This window comes from Amphibalanus amphitrite, unplaced genomic scaffold (assembly GCF_019059575.1).
Source record: "Amphibalanus amphitrite isolate SeventyFive unplaced genomic scaffold, NRLGWU_Aamphi_draft 000205F_arrow, whole genome shotgun sequence".
Taxonomy (NCBI): domain Eukaryota; kingdom Metazoa; phylum Arthropoda; class Thecostraca; order Balanomorpha; family Balanidae; genus Amphibalanus; species Amphibalanus amphitrite.
In genome coordinates, this window is record NW_024881700.1 from 113,049 (window position 1) to 134,045 (window position 20,997).

Here is a 20,997-nt window from a genome sequence, read left to right on the forward strand (position 1 = left end):
GTCGTCTGTGTCTGAGTCCCGGCAGCAGAGGTGGCACACTGGTGACATTCTTGGCGGGGCTGACTGCAGCGGACAGTGCCGAGAGCCGCCGGTTGCAACAGCTCGCGGCTGGCCGGCCGGCCGGCGCGGAGCCGCGAGGGGCGTCCCAGCGCCCCGGGCGGGAGAGGAGGCCGCCGGTCCGCCTTAAATACCGGGGGCCCCGGCAGACGGCATCACAGTCCGCCGCCGCCGCAGCAGCAGCAGCAGTGCCTCCGCAGTCGTGACAAACCCACCCAGACAACCATGAAGCTGGTGAGTGAGCGACTCGCCAGCGAAGACGAGCCGGCGCAGGGAGAAAGACCTCGCGAATTTTCGAAAGATTTCGGTGCTTCGGAAGTCCAAAGCAGTGGCCAAATAAACCTAAATAATTGCAAAGGCTTGTGGGAAGGCTCCCGCATCAAATTCTAAACATTCCTAAATACATTTTTGAAAACGTAAAAACTAAGCAAAAATATAAATAGCCCTAATTACCTAACAACAATTTCACCTATTCAGTGCTAAGTCGAAAAGCCCTAAATCACCGTTCCAACATAATGGCGAGAGCCTACTTAGGCCACTTCGGCACTCTTATTTGCTCAACGATGGCTTGGAAAATATTTGTCTGCATTCCCATACGTTGCTGTCACTGCCAAAAAACAAAAAGATCTATCCAAATTTTGCCGTTCACGAGGTCGCCTTCTTTTCCCGTCTAATTTCATAGAGGCCAAAAAGTAAGCAAGGAACACCACTTAGCGTCGGCTGTGACAAACAATCCACAATTTCTAAACATTCCTTCCAAAATTATGAAAATAAGAGCTTAAAAACGACCAAGTCATTCAGAAAGGTAATTTATTTGTTCCTTCAGTTTCAAATAACTCCGACAATTTAAACAAAGTAAATTCGTTAAAATTTCAAATGCTAATTCTTACCGTTGCTTCTTTGAAGATCAAACACCAGAATGGAACCTCCATTTCGACCCCAAAGTACCCCTTCTCTTCACAACCTCAGATCATGTGCTGCGTCCAGCTGATGTCGGTCCTGTACGTCTCCCCTCTCCCCTCAAGGGATGCTCCCTGATCCCAGCTCAGCTAATAATTGTCGAGGGTAGCCCTGAGCCCTCCCTTTCCAGATAATGCTCTCTGTTTCGCCGTCGCTTCTCCTCAGTGATCCCTTCCTCTCTCCAATGTTCTTCATCCTGCCAATGCTGCTCATACGGAACGTTGTGTCCCCTTAGTTCATGACCTTCAACCCGCGCAATGCTGCTCCTAAGCGGCTCCTCCTCCCTTCTTAATTCATGATCTCTTCTCCGGCCATGTTGCTCCTAAGTGACTCCTCCCCAGCCCATACTATCTGCCCTGCTGATGCTGTTCCTAACCAACCCCATCTCCCTTAAATCGTATTCTCCCCTCTGCTGGTACGGGGACCCGCAGTTGCTACTGTACAGCGACCCTGAGTAAATTGTCCCAGCACCCTCACAGGGAACAACGATAAGCTGTCAGAGGGCACGCACAGAAAACCTCAGCTGCTCTTGTGCAGGGACCGGCAGTCGATATCAATGTTATCGGTTGTTACTGGACAGGACAGACGGCTAGAGTTGGGGTTCGTGTACAATAGCAACTGCGGGTCCCCGTACTGGCCGCCCACTGACTCCCTCCCCTCTGTCTCCCTAGTTCGTGTTCTCCGCCCTGCTGGTGCTGGCCGCCGCCCGGCCGCAGGACTCCCTCGACTCGCTCGAGCCCGAGGTGAAGGTTCTCAGCGAGAGGTTCGAGCAGGACGAGCAGGGCAGCTACCAGTACGGCTACGAGCTCGACAACGGACAGAAGGTGAGGCGCAGACCAAGTGTGAGAAGGACATTTCGAGCATCATTTTTCACGGACCAGATAAAAAAGCAATTGAAAAGTCTTCAATTGTATTAAATAATACGCCAAAGCTGTAAAACCAATATTGTTGGGCTGTTGGCAATCCTTTAGATATAGTAGCTGCCAAGAAGCATAAATGAGGAGATTTCGAGCATCATTTTTCACGGACCAGATAAAAAAGCAATTGAAAAGTCTTCAATTGTATTAAATAATACGCCAAAGCTGTAAAACCAATATTGTTGGGCTGTTGGCAATCCTTTAGATATAGTAGCTGCCAAGAAGCATAAATGAGGAGACTTAAAGTAAGAAGCAATCGACATGCAGTAGAAACCGGAAGAGCGGTAGCTACTTCAGAGAGCAGTAGCGGAGGCCTTCCCGGTAGATAAACTTTATACATAGGTACATCCCCTCCAGAAAGGACGGGTCTTCACGGTCTTCACTCTTCAGTGTGAGCTCGAGCTCAAAATATCAGTCTCAAGCTCTATCCAGTATTCACATTATGGAGATCACTGCACTCGATATGCGACTTGCAGCGAACTCCCCAGTCCCCGGTCACGACGGCTGTGGACTCTCCTCACGATGACTCGCGACCTGTGACCCGCGTCTAACCGTTCCCTTCTGTCCTCAGGTGGACGAGCAGGGCACAGTTGTGCCGGGCCCCGAGCCGGAGACGGGCTCGCTCGAGGTGCAGGGCAGCTACTCTTTCGTCGGCGACGACGGCGTCACCTACACGGTGACGTACACAGCCGGCGAGCAGGGCTACCAGGCGCAGGGCGACCACCTGCCCCAGGCGCCCGCCCAGATCCCTGAGTACGCCGAGCTCCGGGAGAAGTACCCGCAGCTGTTCTGGGCCGAGAACCAGCAGCCCGCCGAGGCCGCGCCCGAAGGCGCTCTCTTCTAGACGGAACATCACCCCCGACCGACCGTCCGTCTCCGAGCACCCCCCAGATGACGTCATAAGTCAGCTGATGACGGTAGCCATCCGCCGCCCTGTCCACCGACAGCGCCGTGCGCCCGCGTATGACAACGGCATACACCCGCGCGCGGAGGCCTCACAGGGTAGTGGCAACGGAGGGCAGTGTTATTTGTGATACTGTATATATCATGTGCGTTGCACTGTTGTTCCTATTTCTAATAAATGTCCAACCAAATGAACGGATGTCTCTTCCGTACGACCTTTCCAACATCGACTGAGGTTTTCGACATCAACTGGTGTGCACAGTTGATGTCGAATGAACAGAAGATAAAAGACCTATCTTTAAGTGCATTGGCCCATGAGACATGCAACCATTATTGGAGTGCAAAACCTTTGCAAGATTCACTGTCAATTGAATAGGGCTTTGGCCCCTCGCCATTGCGTATGCGACCGGGAAACCCTTTGAAAAAGTTAACGAAAAGCGGCACCGGTCAAACTGCGTAAGAATACCTAATGCAGCTTTGGTTTGTAAAAGGTCAAGATGAGAGTTGATATAAGGTCGAGAGCAGATGCAATTGAATCAGGCTTCCTGCTTGACACTTAAAAGTCGCACGCCTTTCAAAAAGTGTTATTCAAAATTTCATTCTAAGCAAATTCGTGTCTTTCTAGAATCCAGCTGAGCGTTATCAGAAGTTGGCCCCTAGGAAAGTTGAATGGGCTTTTCCATCAGTTCAATTCCACAAATTCAAGACCCGAAAAGTTTTGTGCTTCTAGTCCTGCCATCGAAATAAAATATCCCTGCCCGCTGTTTCGGGCCACATGCGGTAGGTATAGTCTCTCTTGAAAGTATCGCGTCATGGGCTGCGGCGGCTCGGCGAACTATTCCCTTCAGTTTGAGGACCCCAGCAGTGAGGTCATGGCCTGTATCATAAAAGTACGCTGTAACACGATTTTACGCCGGCGGTAGGAGGAAAACTGCTATATGACGCAGGCACCAGCGGCTGACAACTGGGTGAAAACAGGTGGAGGCCGGCCAAAGGTCATGCTCGTATCGCTCGCCTTGACCCCGTCCCCCGCCTCAGGCGGATACCGGCGCCGCTTGGGTTCACCAGCCGGGCGCTCATTGGTCTGCCTTAGTGGGCGCCAATCACTCGTGTGTGTGACGCGTAAAATCACAACGGAGCAAAGTTCCGTCATAGCCTTTCTGTGAAGAGGCCTTCTGAACGACGTAAAACTTGTCATGAGGGAGGGGGGGGACCTGGCATCAAATGGGGCTTTTAAAAAGAAGACGGCTGAACGGTGAATATTCTTTTTTGGTGCCGTTCATTAAGCGGCTCATTCAAAAGAGAGAACTTCAAGTAGGTATATGACTATAATTGGCTAGAGAGCGAATTGACAAATTAGCTGGAGAGATAATTTTTGTGATTTGAATCCGCTCGCGGGTGCATCTGCAACCACGGATGCATTCTGTTAGCGGGCGCAACTGATGATTTTGTTTTGTTTTGTATTCGGCCACGGATTTCCGGATTTTACCAAAAACCTGTGACAGTTGTGCCGATGACAGGTCAAATTGTTAACTTTGCAATGAAACAAATCTCAATAAATCCTCTGCGGGTAGGGTGGCTTCCGTTGACCACATGCCTACTCCCATCACAAGTTACCGGACGGCGACTGCCACCTCCCCCTATCCCTCCGCAGTCCGCAACCACTCCCCTCGGCCCGGCCCGCCGCGCTGGCTGCCTCCGCGTGTCAGGCTTCGGTCAGTGCTTCCAGCGGCTCTCAAACTTTTCCGCTCAGCCGCGGCTGGGACAGGTGGCGCCTTCCCTCAGAGTCGCGATACTTTCAAGAGAGACAATACACGCTCGCCGCCTGTTGAGCGCGCCGCTGGAGACTGCATCTGAGCATGCCATCTAGCACCAAACCCAACCGCGTCGTCCCAATGAAGACGATACTTGATGGGGTTAGGATAGTGTGTAGTGTGTGATATGGAGTAAAGGAGCGACTGAAGATGGGCTTATATAGCGATATAGGGATATAAGGTGGAACTGACGATGGTCGCTTGGACGGTTGAGTAACAAAGCGCAATGTAGTTGTGATCGTTTCAATGGCAGGGAGCCCAAGCCTGGATTCAGCTTTCTATTTATTGGACCAATAGAACCGTTCAAAAACTATCTCAGTCGGTTGGTTGACCGTTTTGTATATGCAGACCGCACAAGCATAACGTCGCACGTTGGCGAATTATGCAAATCAGTGGCCGAACATTTAGTAGTTTTTGTGCACCGACGGTCATACCCTTATGGTGGACAGCGCAGTATGCCTGCATCGTCCATCCCATTTTCCCGTATCACTATGACAGTTTTCCCGTATTACTGCCTCCGGCATGACGTTATTTAATGGGTAGGTTAGCTAGTAACTTGCCTCTCCGTATTACCGCCAGCTCCGAATAACGGTAGCTATTAGACATCATACCAAAAGAAATCCACATGCCACAGGCCATCTCGTTTGTAATGCCTACAAATACCTCCGTATGCCTCTTCTTCAGTCTCTCCCGCCATTGTGTTAATCCACACTCGTACAAGCCCCCCACCGTCATCTCAGAATAGCCCCCATCGTCCTCGTCTGGCCACTGTCGGATGTCGCAAGTGGCCACCTGTAGTGCCGCTGCCGGCGGCTCAGAAAGGCTGCCGAGGTAGCCCTCCCCTGAACAGTTCCATTGCGCGAGTTACTGGTTACACGTCACTCCTCTCTGGGCTACCTTCTAACCGAAACCATCGTCTGAGGTCGTTATTAGCGCACCGCGGGGTGTGGTGCTTCAAACGACAGCACGTGATGAGGTGGGTGACAGAACATCTCCTGCCTCGAGCGGTACATCTACAGAGACGGAGAGACGAGAGACACGCGGCAGACACGTCCCGTGACGGGCCGACCGCCCCGGGCAGACAGTTCCGCCGGTAAATGAGCCGCGGCGCTATGAGAGACGGACACCGGTAGGAGACAGGCACAGAGGACAGGAGTGGGCACACCGTGTCCTTTGCCGGTAGGGGACAGAGACACGAGGACAAGGGTGGGCAGACGCGTGTCCGCCAAGAACGGCCACCGCGCTGCCGACCTTGACCGCTGGCCGCCGCACATCCGCCCATCACTGCCCCCCGGGTGCAGAGGGTGTTACCCAACCACGGGAGGGGAGGCGGAGTGCCCGACACCGAAACCCTGCAGCAGCGAGAGGAGATGGCGCGCAGATGGCTGAGCAGGGTCAGTCGCAGAGGGCTCCCCCTTCCACCATTCTCAGGCATGCAGACACCCCTTCGGAGCAGACCTTCGCGCTTACACTCCCGCTTCTACAAGCGAAGGACGCAGACCCAAGAGTGCGAGGGGTCTGTGACGTCCAGGGTCCAGAACATTCTATCCGCAGATGTTAAAACAGCGTGACCTCCGACCGGTCACGGCTGTACCGACGCGCCGGGCCCGGCAGGCTTGCAACATCCGCACCACGTAAAGACAGTCTCCCCTCTCTGAATACATTATAGGGCGCCCGGGGGTGCAGAGGTGTACGTACAGATGTTACCATATCCAGTTCATTGCGAAAGGCTTTATTGCACTGTTGCCGCGATGTTGTAGCTTTTCGATGACTCGATCAATGAAATGTGCCAAGAACGGAGAAGCAGCCGCTGTCGTGACTGAATTCAGGTGCGAATTACCATCTTAGGGCATACTCGGTTTCTTAGAACTTGGGAATAATGTGTAGCCTTACATACGGCTATTAATTATGTAAATGACTGATCATAGGTCAGCTAAAGCGACCATCATCACATATCAGGTTGAATACAAAAGCCCATAATATTTCTTCCAAAGTAGACGCCAATGAAGGGCCATATCAATGAAATTGCCATATCATGCTCCACGTGCCCATTTTCTAACCCAGTCAAAGTCATAGAAGTAACGGTAAATCCAAGTAGATAGTGAAATACGGTTCCTACATGGGCATGGGCTTAGCCCATAAGGATATTTTTTAAAACGGTAGTAATCGGTACCCGACTTAATGATTTTCTGAGTTTCGTCACCGTCATGTGGACACCATCAGGGACCTCGGTGTCATCCTGGATCAAAAACTTACCTTTTCCTCCCACATTGAAAGCACCGTCAAGAAAGCGAACCGGGCACTTGGGCTTCTGATTCGGACTTTTCAAAAGCCTTAAACTGGCCGTCAAATTAATGTATCGTCCATACGGGTCGCGTACTACGCACATGTTCGATCAATTCTCGAGTACGGTAGTGTTGTTTGGTCGGGGGCATCAAAAACAAACACAGCCAGACTCGAGAGAGTTCAACACAAATTTTTGATCTGGCTGAACCGATGCTCTCCCCCGGCCACAGCCTCTCAAAGTTTGGACTACACTGCCCTGCTTCGGCACTTTCGGATGTGTGCACTGTCTTCTCGAAGGGTGCAGCATGACATTTTATTCATCCGCAATGTTTTTAAAGGGAGGATCGATTCGGCTTTTCTTTTACGGAGTTTTTGTATATCTGTACCTGTTAGGTTAGGTCGCCAACTATCGCTATTTCAAGTGCCATATGCACGTGTGTGTACAGTCAGAGATGGTCTGTTTACGAGGGCACCACGTCTGATCAATGAATATTTTAGGGCCTCGCCGACATCTGATATGTTTTTCGATGGTTTTAGCACATTCAGGAGATGTGTCGTTGACTATGTGAGAAGCCGCTAAATGTGCAGCTGCTCTTCGTGATTTTAATAATTTTGTCATTTTGTTGTATTGTATTATTATAGGTAGGACTTCGTCTTTAAATGGGGTGTCCCCGTCGACGATGAATTAAATAAACTAAACTAAACTAAAACATGGGCTTAGCCCATAAGGATATTTTTTAAAACGGTAGTAATCGGTACCCGACTTAATGATTTTCTGAGTTTCGTCATTCCGTCAAAGACAAGTTATCCCGTCATGTGGAATCGCTTGTCCTTGTCGGAGCCCATGCCGATGTAGGAAGCTCTGTCGAAGGCAATGAATATTCATTACGGCATAAATGGACAGCAAAAAAACGAAGTAGCATATGTCTGAGCAGCCACGACTAAAAAAGAGCCATTCCAGGCTCATTAATTAAAGCGATACATCATTTATGAAGCAGGTAGGCATATCGACAGGAAATGCTTCCGGAGCACCGAAGGACTGTTACACAAACCTGAACCTTTAGATAAACCTATGAAAGCGACTCTTTGCGTACCAGTCACAAAACAATACCGAAAATTAAGCAACCGGAATAGTTATCCACGTTGTAAGGGGTCACAATGTAGCAAGCGTGTGGCAACTTTGTGTCCTTTACGGACTGTCCCGGCGTGACCACACCATGCATACAGAGGTTGTGACGGAGCCCCGTCTGGCTCTGGCAGGGTCACTCTGTTGCAATGGCAGTGCCGGGTCGTATGCACGTGCACAACACATGAATACACTAACACAGTAATCCGCGGCGGGTCAGAATGCCGTGTGCGCCGAGGGGTACGGAACGGACGGCGCTCCTTTACGGAGGTACCGGCACCGCAACAATGCATCATCCTGTCTCAGCCACGGCAAAACGGTGAGTTTACATGGGACAATGGTAAAGTTCCGTGGGACAGAGCTCGTATAGTAAACAACTGGGCGGATGTGCTGGTTCGTAAATTGCCAGCAATGAGTGCTACCCTGACCTAAAGCGAACAATAGCATAGACCTTAGCTGCGCGTTACGTACTCATACATCGTAAGACATAGACCTATGTGCATCTGTCCTTTACAGAGGCCTATGCGTAAAACAGTCAAGAATGTAAATAATTAATGAAATGTAGAGTTGTGAGAAATGAATAGGACCTTGGGTTCAGTCGCAAATTATGGTATTCTGTGTCGTATGACCGATGTCGACAGTGTCTCATCCATTTTTTATCGAGCCACCTGCCACGATACATCTCGGGACAGTGGAATAAACCGCTCATTGATTTGGTGCCGTAATACTGCCTTCCAGAGGTGTGATTTACAATTCAATTGGGTACGTTTACCACTAATCTTGACTTGAAACCCTACAATTACATTTGTGGTGTTGTGCTACGTCTTAGAGAGAAAAAAAAACTATTCCGGTAAAAAATCGATTCGATAAAGTACCTCAGCGAGATTTGTAAAGCCCTTAGGCGTAACTCAGGTACTTTACTCCTATAAACATTTGTGCTCGTTTGCAAATATCAAGTGACGGTAGGATCTTTTCGATAAGCTCTAGGCAATGGTCCGTCCCCTTCTTAGCCCCATACAAAGGGGCCGACTTTGCAACTGGAATGGGGGCAACGGTACTCACTCCTTGGTAGACAAGAATTTATTTTTGCGGCTGGGGGGGGGGGCAGAACTTACCCTTTGGCGGACACCAATTTGGGCTTTTGTGGGCTCTGCAACTGAGGAAGTGATGAATTTAAGGGATGCGGTACTCAATCTTCAGCGGACACCACCTCGGATTTTCGTGAGTTCTGAGGCTAATGGTTGGGGCAGGATGTGTGTGAGGGGCGGCAGTACTTACTCCTTGGCAGACACCACCTCGGACTTGGGCTCCTCGGTGGTCTCGGCTCCTTCGGCCGGGGTGGCGCCCGGCTCAGACATCTCGCGACCGCTGCCGGCGACGGACGGAACGGGATTAGATACACCAGTCACAGAGGGTTGGATACCCTGACAGCCGATTTGAGTATCGCGGTACAAGAAAATTGATGTCAATATGACTTGGGAGCACAAACACATGTCAGTCAATTTCGTAATTCTAGCCATTGCCTAGAACCACCATGCCTCCTAACGGTAAAGGCTGGTAGATAGAATTTGTGCCCGCCCGACCGACCACTAGCCCCACAGGTAGGAATAGAGGACAGCACTGTCGCCTATACTGCCCAGAGCAGGGCCCCAAGCTGTCTACAAAGCCAGCCAAGCGGTCAGCCTGTAAACTACTCACATTTAATCGTAAGTCAGTCCCCGAAGCAGCTTCTGTTATCAATTTACCATATACCCTGGTTTATACTCTGCACATTTCACCCTCTCCATTCACCGTCCCACTGCTTTTTTTTTCATCTGACCTAACTTCACCCCAGGTGCAAGCCTAATTCTTCATATTTCTGCCTCATGTAGCCCCGAGTATCACGGTCTACCGCCTCGCTCAGCTCCCTTCCATACCCTTTCCCCTTCCACCACAACCATCCTCCTCAGTCCTCACCTCTCATCCAGCATCCTGGCTGGCGTGCCATCCCGCGGCGGACTGCCTCCCGGCTCTGGTAGCGGCATCACGGGCGGCGGCGGCGGCGTCACCGCCAGCGTCATCGGACCGAACACGTCATCCTCCTTCTTCTCGGGCGGCTTCTCCAGCCGCTCGCCCTGCATCAGCGCGTTGATGACGCCCAGGACGTACTTGATGACAGCGGCGGCCGCCCAGCCCGTGTAGTAGACTAGCTGGAAGGCGAGGCGGAAGGCTGCCAGCAGGAGCTCGACGGCAGTCATACGGCGGAGCTCGGCCAGCCGGCGGCGGAGATTGGCGGGTGCGATGGCGCTCAGGCCGCCCAGAAGCATGTCCTTCAGCTTGCCCAGGTAGGACTTGACCAGGTCCATGCCGCTCCTGGGGGCAGATAGGGGAGGAAGTTTCAGTGTTGTGGCGTCCGAGGCTAATTACATGCATTATCTGCATAGAAAACCAGCAACCCAGCAAGCCTCGTTCAGCTGTTACAAGATTATGACACGACAACCAAGCGGGAACAAAACAAATGCTAAAAATGAGCCTATAACAAGTATGAAGAGGTGTGGTACAGAGCATGAACGGGTTCAAAAGAACCTACAATAGCTGTAGCGTCATATATCGGGTTCTGGCGCTTCAAAGCCTGCACCAATGTCTATCGTTCCTTCCTTTACAGCGCCAAGTCTTTCATCCCGATCGCCCTGGACTCACTTTTCCTCCTCGTCGGCATTGAGGATGTCGAAGGTCTCCTTGCTCTTTCCGCCCGGCTTGGCGTCCTCCTCCTCCCCCATCAGGCTGGTGGCGTGCTGCATCTCAAAGATGGCGTCCTCACAGAAGTTGACGAACAGCTCCAGCTTCTCCTTGTCGCCACCCTCGGTCACCACTTGGTAGAAAAAGTCCCGTTTCGATTGCTGCAAATACACCGCAGTCGTCAACGATGTTTATGTTCAACACAACCAAAGCATGGGTTAAGCAATGGTGAAAAAACAAGGGCGGGAATACATACTGAGGCGATGGAAACGATTCGTCGACTTGTTTTGTAATACAAATTACAAAAAAAAAATGTTTAACGTAAGCACGCAAGCGAGGAACTGAATGCGCAAAATGTCAGCATAGAATATCTTGATCTCAAGAGACGAATGTAGAACGTAAAGATGTTCAGCTATTGAGGCGACAGTGGTTGGTAGTAGTTTCTGACGGTTGGCCGAACGCCATTCTTACCTTTTCCCCACGGTTGTTACCTTTCTTTCACGGTTCTTACCTTGATCTGCGGCTTCTCCCACTGTTCTATGTGCTCCTGTTTGATCTCAAAGTAGACGCGCTCGATCTTCTTGTTGCCGCCGAGGATTTCGATACGGCCAAGCAGCGGCTCGAAGTAGTTCAGCACCGAGCCGGCCGTCTCCAGGAAACGGGCCAGTCTGGCGACACACAGAAATACGAGCATGGCTGAATGACGAGCGAGCTCTGGTGGATAATTTCAGCGATGATCTAAGCACTATAATTCTCGCATTAACTTGAAATGCACGACCCAATTTTGCATTGCAATATCTAAAACAATGCATGCAACTTTCAAAATTTACACCCGATCACAATGTTGTCCGACTCAGGCGTATCGCCCCGCAATTAAAACATTAAGAACTCCATGTCTGGAGAACGTCCGGGCTTTACGCGAATCTCCATGCCCGGACCTGGAACATATTACCGTTGACACACGCTGCTGTTCTCACCTGGGATCGTTGGGCATGTGCTCTGACAGGTTGGTGAGGAGCACAGCCAGGTTGAAGCCGATCTCCTTGGCCGGGTTGTGGAAGCGCTCGGTGAACTCCAGGTAGTCAATCTTGCCGTCGTGGTTCTCGTCGCAACACATGATCAGGAAGTTGATCTCTTGACTGAAATGGCATAAAAGCAGATCAATTGATGTTGATCTTACTGACACTATGATAGGCATGTTCATCTGGTCTAACAATAGACGCGTTTACATAGGGTTTGTTCCAAGCTTATATCTCCGTCCGTGATGTTGCAAAAGATGCCAATGGTGCTGAACAATTTACAAAATGATCCCCTCTAAATATTTGAAGACCACTGCATCGAAATTATCGCCAAATTAACGAGCTAGAGCCTCGTCAAATATGCTATGTAAACCGGGTTAATAATTATTTACACAACTTATTCAATTCTGGGTTGTTGGAGCGTCCCCTTAGCACAAATAGCACCACCTCAAGTTCGGTTATTTAGCTAAATTTCTATGGCTCAGACGTGGAATACTCACGAAGTGTAGGCCTTGGTCTGTTCCATCTTGTCCTTGAACTCCTTCGGTGTGATCATGCCGTCATTGTTCTGATCGATGTCCTGTGAAAGCACGGGAAAATTGGGACGTTAATGCGCTCGAGAGCCGAATGGAAAGTTCCTTAATCGTTTCGCATTGCACAGATACTAACTAAGATAACTGTTTTTATTCCGTTTAGTATAGGCATGGCCATGAAAATCGAAGTAATCAGCAACAAACCAGTGTGACACTGACGACCAATGCATCAATATATAATGTCGCGTGCATACCTGGAAGTTGGTCGACTCGGTCAGATCCTTCAGCTTCAAGAACATGTCGAAGAACTTGAGAATCATCTGAGAACAGAGCGTAAATTTGTAAAATTCATTTTAAAACCAAGCATCCTCACTAGTCACTTCCATAGTCGATTCGTACCCAGGACTACAACTATGCAGAGATAATCCATTAGTGACAAATTAGTATCATCCACGGAGAATAATAGTGTAACTGTCACGTCATCGTGTCGATCGGGCCTGTCGCCGTGCTATTCACCTCGACGTTGGAGGCCGACTCGACCAGGGTGTCCACCATCTGTTTGCCGATTGTGCCGTTCACCACGTTTCCTGAACGAACAGAGAGTAAGGGTCACGGTTAGAGCGTGTCGTGTTACGTGTAGCAAAACCCACAGAAGATGCAACTCAATTCCATGGTTGTCCCTCAATCCCTCAAGCATTAGTTTTTTTCTGACCACAAGCAAACCCGATACCTATGAGGCGTAAAATTTAAATTTATGAGCCCGAAAATCAAAATGTGCTTGTCGACGAAGCATGTGCTCTGGCAAAGCAAGGTTGTCAGCACTGCCCCAGATTGGGTCTTCCGCGTGTCTGACCTTCCAGCATGGAGAGCATCATGATGATCATGTCCTGCTGCAGGTTGAGCAGCTCACGGAGCAGGTCCACTTGGCTGGCGTGGCGCGACAGCTTGTCCTGCATGTGCGAGAACAGGAACAGGAAGCCGCCCACGGCGTCCCACAGCCTGGGCAGCAGCGGTGGGAGCGGTGTCAGACCTCCACACACGTCAGACGCATACCAGCCATTCGATAAACATCGGAGAATATACGGCCACTGTCCACCATGAGTACTTAAATAATAAAACGTATATCAGACATTCTAAGCCACAACCGTCAGCATTCTCTGCCAGTGTAATGCAGCAGCAGCACTGCAAGCCAAGCGAACGGTATATCACAAAACCTTTATCGCTCGATCGTAGAAGAAGCCTGACTACCGACGTCCTAACGCTGGTCTTTTCCATTTAGCGACCAAGTGGACGCTGCCGACCCCCTGGCTCTCTCCGTAACGGAAGCCCCGTAGCTGCCCACATCCCGCCGGAGAGGCCCGGGACCTGACCTGGAGTGGGCCAGCGCCTGCTGGTTGCCGACACACGGGCCCTGGATGACCTCAGTCAGCGTGTTGAACACCTGACTGGCCACGCCGATCGCCTTGAAGAAGTTGGACTTGCCGGCCTGGAAAAGAAACGATTCACATATGATTGAGCGAGTATGTTACAGGCAAAGTGAAAACTCGGGCATTTTGCAAAATGCCTAGGCAATTTGCAAAATGCCTGACCGGCCAGGCATTTTGCAAATTGCCTAGGCAGTTTGCAAACTGCCTGACCCACCAGGCATTTTGCAAACTGCCTAGGCATTTTACAAAATGCCTGACCTGCCAGGCATTTTGCAAAATGCCTGAGTTTCCATATATTCCACCGTTTTTGTTGACTACAGGCGTTGATCATAAACGTTCCACTGTGACTGTGCCCACAACACATTTCACATGTGTTGTGGCCTGTGGGCACATGTGACACATTCCACGGTCACGAATACAGGGTGTCACGAAATTGTTGCGGGATGTTGTACTTGTGTCCCGAAATGTATTGCATCGTAGTTGCGTCAGTGTTCTCCAGCACCTCGCTGACAAGTTATCAGCGGCCACGTGGTCTGTCCCCGCGGCACCTGGTGAAGCTCAAATAGGCCTCTGTAGCCCATCATGCCCCAAACGAGAATCCCCAGCGCCCAGTGGGTGCTTCACCATCTCGACGGTGTAGCGCCTCTGAGCTGTTGTTGGCCCAGAACTGGTTGTCGGGACGGTTAGTGACTAAGAAGAGCTCTAATAGCCGTTTTCACGACGGGCTATCCGGCGAGTGTAGGTACCTCATTTGACCAAATCTGCACCTTATCTCTTTTACAGCTAATATCTTTATTTTATGAATTTATTTCAGTGTTTTAACCGATGATGCTCTCTGATAATACACAAAGGAGGCATATAAGCAATTAGTACAACCCTAGCTGATAGCTACCAAGAGACACACTGAACCTAATTTGACCAAATCTGCGCCTAATCTGCACCGGATGTGAACCAAATGTGTACCAGATGGCCGTCGTGAAAACAGCTAATATCGCCTCACGGCCTCATCATTGATAAGTCTTAATCTCTAGTCCTGAATGGTCCAGATTTGGTGGGCTTTGTCGAAATCCAGCTGCATCACTTATGGATGACGGTAAGTCAGGGTTGCAGCCTGAGGTTGAGCGGCTTCGGCTTCAGGGTAAAGTCTTCAGATACCGGGGGATGGCCGATTTAGATGCCGAGTGCCCTGGTCCAGATGCCCTGGTGCCGGACCCGTTAAAATAAGGGGAGAGTGGGGTAATTTGGCCGGTGGTGTAAATTTGCCGCCCCCACCTGTACGATGTCTAATAAAAGTGAGTGAAATAATCTAGTCTCTATTCATTTGTCATGGGTAGAAATAACTGGAGGACAAATGTCAAAACTTTGCCCCTCGTAGTTTTATTTAAAATTAATAAAACGTTAATTTCATTAGAAAATGGTAACTTTTACTTCTGTTTACAAAGTTGTATAACATGTAGTATTTGGGCTAAAAACGAATTCAGACATTATAGCGCCGTTCTTGGGGGTGTTCAGCGGTTCCAAGAGCAATTTCATCTAATTCCGTATAGCCGTGATGACTTTATACACAAAAATTTTCAGAATGGCAATATGGGGTAATTTGGCCGGGACTAGCGGGGCAACTTGGCCGGTGCGCTCATGGTCACTATGCTGGGACGGCCGAGTTTCCATGGTCAATTGTACCATAAATGACATAATTCATGACCAACTTTGACTACTTTGATGCCTTACTTCCGATTGGTCAACTGTAAGAGCATGTGACGTCATCAAAGGTTACCAAACGTTTTTTGCTAATAAATCCTTACATAAAAATGGTACAGCCACACAAATGGTCTCATTCTGTTCAGCTCGCCAAGGCGCATCGAATGATATGCATGATGACCTTGAAATCACGTGACCTTGAGGTCAAGCGACCTGAGGTAACGTGACCTGAGGTCAACCTTTGACCTTGACTTCTCGAGGTCAACACATATATGTTTTGATGCGGAATGACGAGATAATTACGATGGCACTCGAAGTTTTGGCCTAGCTTGATTACTTCAAAAGTTATTCGTAAAAAACTGTCTTCGCATCTAGAGCCGCTAATTTGGCTATTTTGACCCCTGTGACCCCATGAGTCAACCTCCAAAATGTGGTAAATGCGTCATAGGACACACGTCATTGCTGAATCTGAAGCTGACTCGCAATATAACAGAAAATCCTGACCGCAAACTAACACCGGCCAAATTGCCCCACACCCCCGGCCAAATAACCCTGCTAGTGGGGCAATTTGGCCGCCTTGCAGATCTTTGTAATACGTCACAATTTCAATATAAGTAATTACTCTATCATTTCAAGTTCACTGTCCAGTAAAGTAAAATGAATGCGACACCTGCCAGCGTTGAGAAAATGCAGAAATGTGACGTCAATTTTAAGTTACATCGTTTTCTAAAAAAAAAAGCGGCCAAATTACCCCACTCTCCCCTACATCCATTCAGCACTCAGGAGGGGCATGGAGGGACAAGACCGCGCCAACCGCGCATCAAGTTCGTGACAATCTGTATACCTACGTCTTGCGTCAATTCTGTCGAGATGGAGCCACCGCTGAATGGACTTGAGCCACCGTCTCCGTACCTTTCGTATATACGGAGTTGTAGCCGTGTGTATAAAAGCTGCGATGTCCAGTATTCTGCCCTGGTGGGCAACTGTTCTGGCAGAGACGATTGTAAACGTGTAACAATCAAATTTTCGTAAATTGGAAGAGTATTCTTTTCTGATCAATATCCACCCATAGTATTTTTAAAAAGCCACCAAGAGCTCTTAGAAACAGTACAATCATTGTACCGAGCGCATGTTTACCCACGAAACCACGCTCGGTGCTCGGCACCCGACGGCCGCTGGGGCTCAGTGACCTGAACTCGGCGGCGCTACCCGGAGAACGCAGTGTCCCCTCCCTCACTTGGTGCGCATTGACAGCGATTAACTTTTGTAAGCGGCAGTTACAAATGATGCTTACCTATACATCGTCGCAAGTGCGAGTTTGATGTCAGGCATTTTGCAAAATGCCTGGGAAAATATTTCAGGCAGTTTGCAAAATGCCTGGTGGGTCAGGCAGTTTGCAAACTGCCTAGGCATTTTGCAAAATGCCTGGCCGGTCAGGCATTTTGCAAATTGCCTAGGCATTTTGCAAAATGCCCGAGTTTTCACTTTGCCTGTAACAAGTATATTTTAACGGATCTATACATAGGGCGGCTTAACATGAATATCTGCACCTCACAGCAGTTTTATCATCCAGAGGATAACTGAAGTATCCGAAGCACCCTTGGATCTCTCAGAGACTAACTCAATTAAATGTGCAGCCTGTGACTGGTCGCTGACCTGGTCAATGATCTCTTTGGACGAGTAGTGCCAGTAGAAGTCCATAATGGATTCCTGCAGCCTCAGTAGGTAGTCCACCGTGCAGATGACCAGGTTGACCGTGGTGGTGTTACCCGCCTGGGAGCGCAGGTAATTCTGCCAGTCTGCGGAGCAGGACAAAAATAAATGCCTGAGTGGAAACAGACATAACAGGCCAAGAACGAACAAACGACAAGGAAAGTGGACCTAGAGATACTGAAGTTTGGAAGAATCGATGATAGTTATTCAGCTTGGGACACGTCATGTCCATCGCTTAGGCTACAACGACAACAGGGTGCCAGAGTGCGTCTTCAGAGTCTAGAACAGGAAACGGAGAAGAAAGAATCAAACATGCACGTCCCCGCCCCGTACCGAGGTTGAAGCATGTTAAACTCCCCCTCCTGCTCCATACCGAGATTGTGCCATCATAAATCCCATAAGCCCTCACTCCGTACCGAGGTTGTGGCCCTCGCAGGTGAGCTGCAGGAACCGGAATACGGCGCACGTGAACACGTCGTCATGCATGTTCTTCTCTCCAGCGGCGCCCTCTGAGCCGACGCCCAGGCCCTCGGCCTTGGTGTTCCGCTCGAACGCGTCCAGGTCGAGCACGCTGCCGGCGGGAGGTCACGGCGTCACGTCAGAGGTCATAGAGAGGTCATGGCAAGAGACCACGGTCGGAGGTCACGGCCGGTCATAGTTGCAGGTTGCAGTGTCAATGCCAGTGGTAATGAAGACGATTACATCGAAGCCACCTTGTGTAAAAGGACTAACGAGACGGCAAAAACTACTTAGGTGCATGACGGGGGGACAATGGAATGTCACAGGTCATATGTATGAACCTGAATTGAGCACCAATACCTTCAACTCGAAACAAAGCTTCGAAGAGAAAATTTACATGTAAAGAAGGCATAAATGATTGAGAATTTCAAGCCTGCTCAAAACAAAGAGGTTCACCGTATCGCGCAAAATAGGGAAAGTCTCAGCATCATCGGAGAAAATTAAATAAAACAATAAGCTACCCTCACCAAAATTGCAGCAGTAGTCCACAAAAGCATGATCTGCTAATCCATAAGGCTGAAAATATATGCCCAAATAACTAGCGGCTTTATAGAACAAAATTCGCTACGTGGGGGTTCGGAACACTCCATTCTGACTCTGCAGGCGTCTGTGCCGAGTTGGAACGGCAAGATCGCCCGTGGTCATGCTTTGATAGGTTCACCGCGGTGGCGACCGGGGACGATCCAACGGGGATGTGTCACAGCACGCTTATCAAACCTAAACATGGATCTTAATTGTCTTCCTTATTTATTTCAACCATCATCAAGACTTATGTACGCATTACCCTGCCGCTTGCTTCAGTTGTGTTACGCAGGCAAGTGCTCGACGTAAACAGAAAAGGCTCTTTTTGTTCTGCTCTAAGAAATGGTTTTATTATTCATTTTTAAGTAAATGTTTGGGCGTAACGAGCAAATAAATAAGCAACACATGTTTAACGTAAAAATAAGCCTGAGTTACAAGCATAACAGTCAGCAAATGTACGTACATCTTTTTATCTTAATGCAAACAGAGCAGCGCAGCCTGTACATTTATGTATACCAGCCACTACAGGTCCCTCGTTGCTCTCTTGTTTAATGGGGTAAACCGTGTGTTCTAGCTAGAGGAAGCAGAGAGGCATGCCTCTGTAGGCGGTGCTGATGGGCGTGTATGTATGTATTCAAATGTGCAATACAACTTCGAAGATTCAGCTAACCCTCTGAGTTTGTTTGCACGCTCAAGAGCATCCAGATCCAAAACGCTGCAGAAACAGAATAAAATGTTATCCGGATATCGTTCTATTGCGGTACCTACGCATTCTATTAACTCTAAATATTTACTCTTAGTAGGTATGTTATGATTCCATGATCGTTAAGAAGGGTAAATGTTAGAGTTAAATTATGGGACATAATTAGTTCGGGAAACTCGCGGCGGATTACATTCAAAACGACAAAAGACTCAGTGAAACACATCAAAAATATAAACTAAATAATATATTTACACAGACCAGACACGGGCTACACCACGCATTGCTACGGCAATCGCTAGATTTGTTATAAAGTACTAATTAAGTTGTTTGCCTATCGTAGTAAAAAGGATGGACAGAAAAGTAGAGAAGAGACTATATTCTAAGCAGACGCGGTTGAAGAGCACGGAGGGTGACAGTCAACGCATACCTGCAGGATGACATCAGACCAGAGATGGACACGAAGAACGACGAGTCCTTCTTTTCCTTCAGGTAGTTCAGCATGGCCTGCCGGGAAGGGCATAGTTTAGAGGTAATATGGGGAGAAACTGCAGCCATTGTTTGACAAGGTACGGATTTTTAAGCCCACGTCAAATACCAGTCTTGCGAGCGACCATCGTCCAGGGTCAGGTCAGTGCGCTTAGTATCAATCCCTTGTTAGGTCACTACCATAACCGGTACCGGGTAGATCACCATCCCGGTCATGTCACCCCCCTACGGTCCGGCCCAGGTCAGGTCACCACCCCCAGGTCAGCCCATACGCACCATCTGCACATCGACGTTTCCGCCGCGTAGTATGGAGATGCCGAGGTCCAGCGACTTCATAGTCATCTCGCTGGGCTGGCCCTTGCTGGCGGAGATATTGAGGAGCACCATCTCGGCCACTCCGCGGCTGGACAGCCGGTCCTGACAGAACAGCAGCTTCTGCTTCTCGATCTCCTGCTCCTGTGGGGCGACAGGACGAGGGCACAGCGTCACAGGGTGCAATTTGGGACTTCAGTCCTATCAACGAGTTTACGGAAAGCACATCGTATAAGATGTCCTGCATGCGATGTGACACTAAGCACACTGAGCAGTGAGCAGGTCTGTAAGACCGTCCCATTCATAGGACATACTGTCATTATGGAACCGTCCTTTCCTTATACTCAAACGATCTGCTTCCTACTGATTCCCAGCTCGTCGTTCTTTACCATCGGCACCCGAGGAAAGAGCAGCGTCCCATCGACTCACGTTCATGGCGTCAGCAGTGTCGCCTTCGTCACCAGCTCCCTCCTCTCCCTCCTCCTCGTCTCCCCCTTCTTCCTCCTCCTCGCCGCAGGATCTGGGAACAGCGGCAGAGATGGGCAGATCGGTTAGCAGCCGCGGACGAACGGAGACTGAAGAAAGAGCCAGGAAGGTGGTGAAATGCCCGGCGACGTAAGGAGTATTACGAGAACTAGTAGGTAATGTCTCCTTTTCCAAGGAAATGAGAATACCGTGAAAATAATTATTTTGCTAGACGATCACGACGTGGATTCTATTGTGATGAGTAAATGCTACTGTAAAATATAGCAGGAATAATATGTCACATCATGTCACACAAATCCCAGACTAACTAAACATCTCAAGCCCCGTCAGCCATTTATCCAAGGAAACGACACCCACACCGTCTAAGAGCGCCTCCTACATCATCCCTTCTTCCTTCCAGGGTCGGGTTATCGTCTCAGCCCCACTGCAGCCCTCTCACTTGGCCATGATGACGGCGTAGTCCATGTAGAGCGCGTCCTCGCACTGCGGCCCCTGCTCCATCTGCGCCTGGCGCGAGAACATGGTGACCAGCTGGGTGACCGGGTCAGGAGCCTCCTCCTCGTCCTCTTCTTTGGTGGTCTTCTTGTTACGCTCGCTGTCCTCGAACGATTGCTGGGAACGGCGGGGAGACGGTAAATATTGCACATACGCTGCTGAATACCATGAACGTCTACGTCTTCTTGTTACGCTCGCTGTCCTCGAACGATTGCTGTAAGAATACAGGGAGACAGTGAATATTGGACATTCACCGCTGGATTTCGTGAACGTCTTCTTGTTACGCTCGCTGTCTTCGAACGA

General features: G+C 49.6%; 2 protein-coding genes across 2 annotated transcripts in view; one reads left to right on the plus strand and one right to left on the minus strand.

Moving 5' to 3' along the window:
- The window catches only part of LOC122385021 (ryanodine receptor-like), an 84,765-nt gene that overhangs the window by 24,063 nt on the left and 39,705 nt on the right, over positions 1–20,997 (minus strand). The window contains exons 49-64 of the mRNA XM_043372969.1: positions 20,639–20,811; positions 20,143–20,233; positions 19,678–19,857; positions 19,343–19,419; positions 17,588–17,742; positions 17,115–17,257; positions 13,704–13,819; positions 13,187–13,332; positions 12,850–12,920; positions 12,588–12,653; positions 12,301–12,380; positions 11,759–11,920; positions 11,293–11,449; positions 10,743–10,942; positions 10,020–10,415; positions 9,342–9,431 (exon numbers count right to left, since the gene is read on the minus strand). Coding sequence (XP_043228904.1) covers positions 9,342–9,431; positions 10,020–10,415; positions 10,743–10,942; positions 11,293–11,449; positions 11,759–11,920; positions 12,301–12,380; positions 12,588–12,653; positions 12,850–12,920; positions 13,187–13,332; positions 13,704–13,819; positions 17,115–17,257; positions 17,588–17,742; positions 19,343–19,419; positions 19,678–19,857; positions 20,143–20,233; positions 20,639–20,811 — 2,303 coding nt within the window. The remainder of the gene's footprint in view (positions 1–9,341; positions 9,432–10,019; positions 10,416–10,742; positions 10,943–11,292; positions 11,450–11,758; positions 11,921–12,300; positions 12,381–12,587; positions 12,654–12,849; positions 12,921–13,186; positions 13,333–13,703; positions 13,820–17,114; positions 17,258–17,587; positions 17,743–19,342; positions 19,420–19,677; positions 19,858–20,142; positions 20,234–20,638; positions 20,812–20,997) is intronic.
- On the plus strand, positions 208–3,032 carry LOC122384990 (flexible cuticle protein 12-like). The gene is made up of 3 exons (XM_043372880.1): positions 208–291; positions 1,689–1,841; positions 2,506–3,032. Exons 1-3 carry the CDS (start codon positions 283–285, stop codon positions 2,776–2,778), a joined length of 435 nt encoding a protein of 144 aa, XP_043228815.1. The 5' UTR covers positions 208–282; the 3' UTR covers positions 2,779–3,032.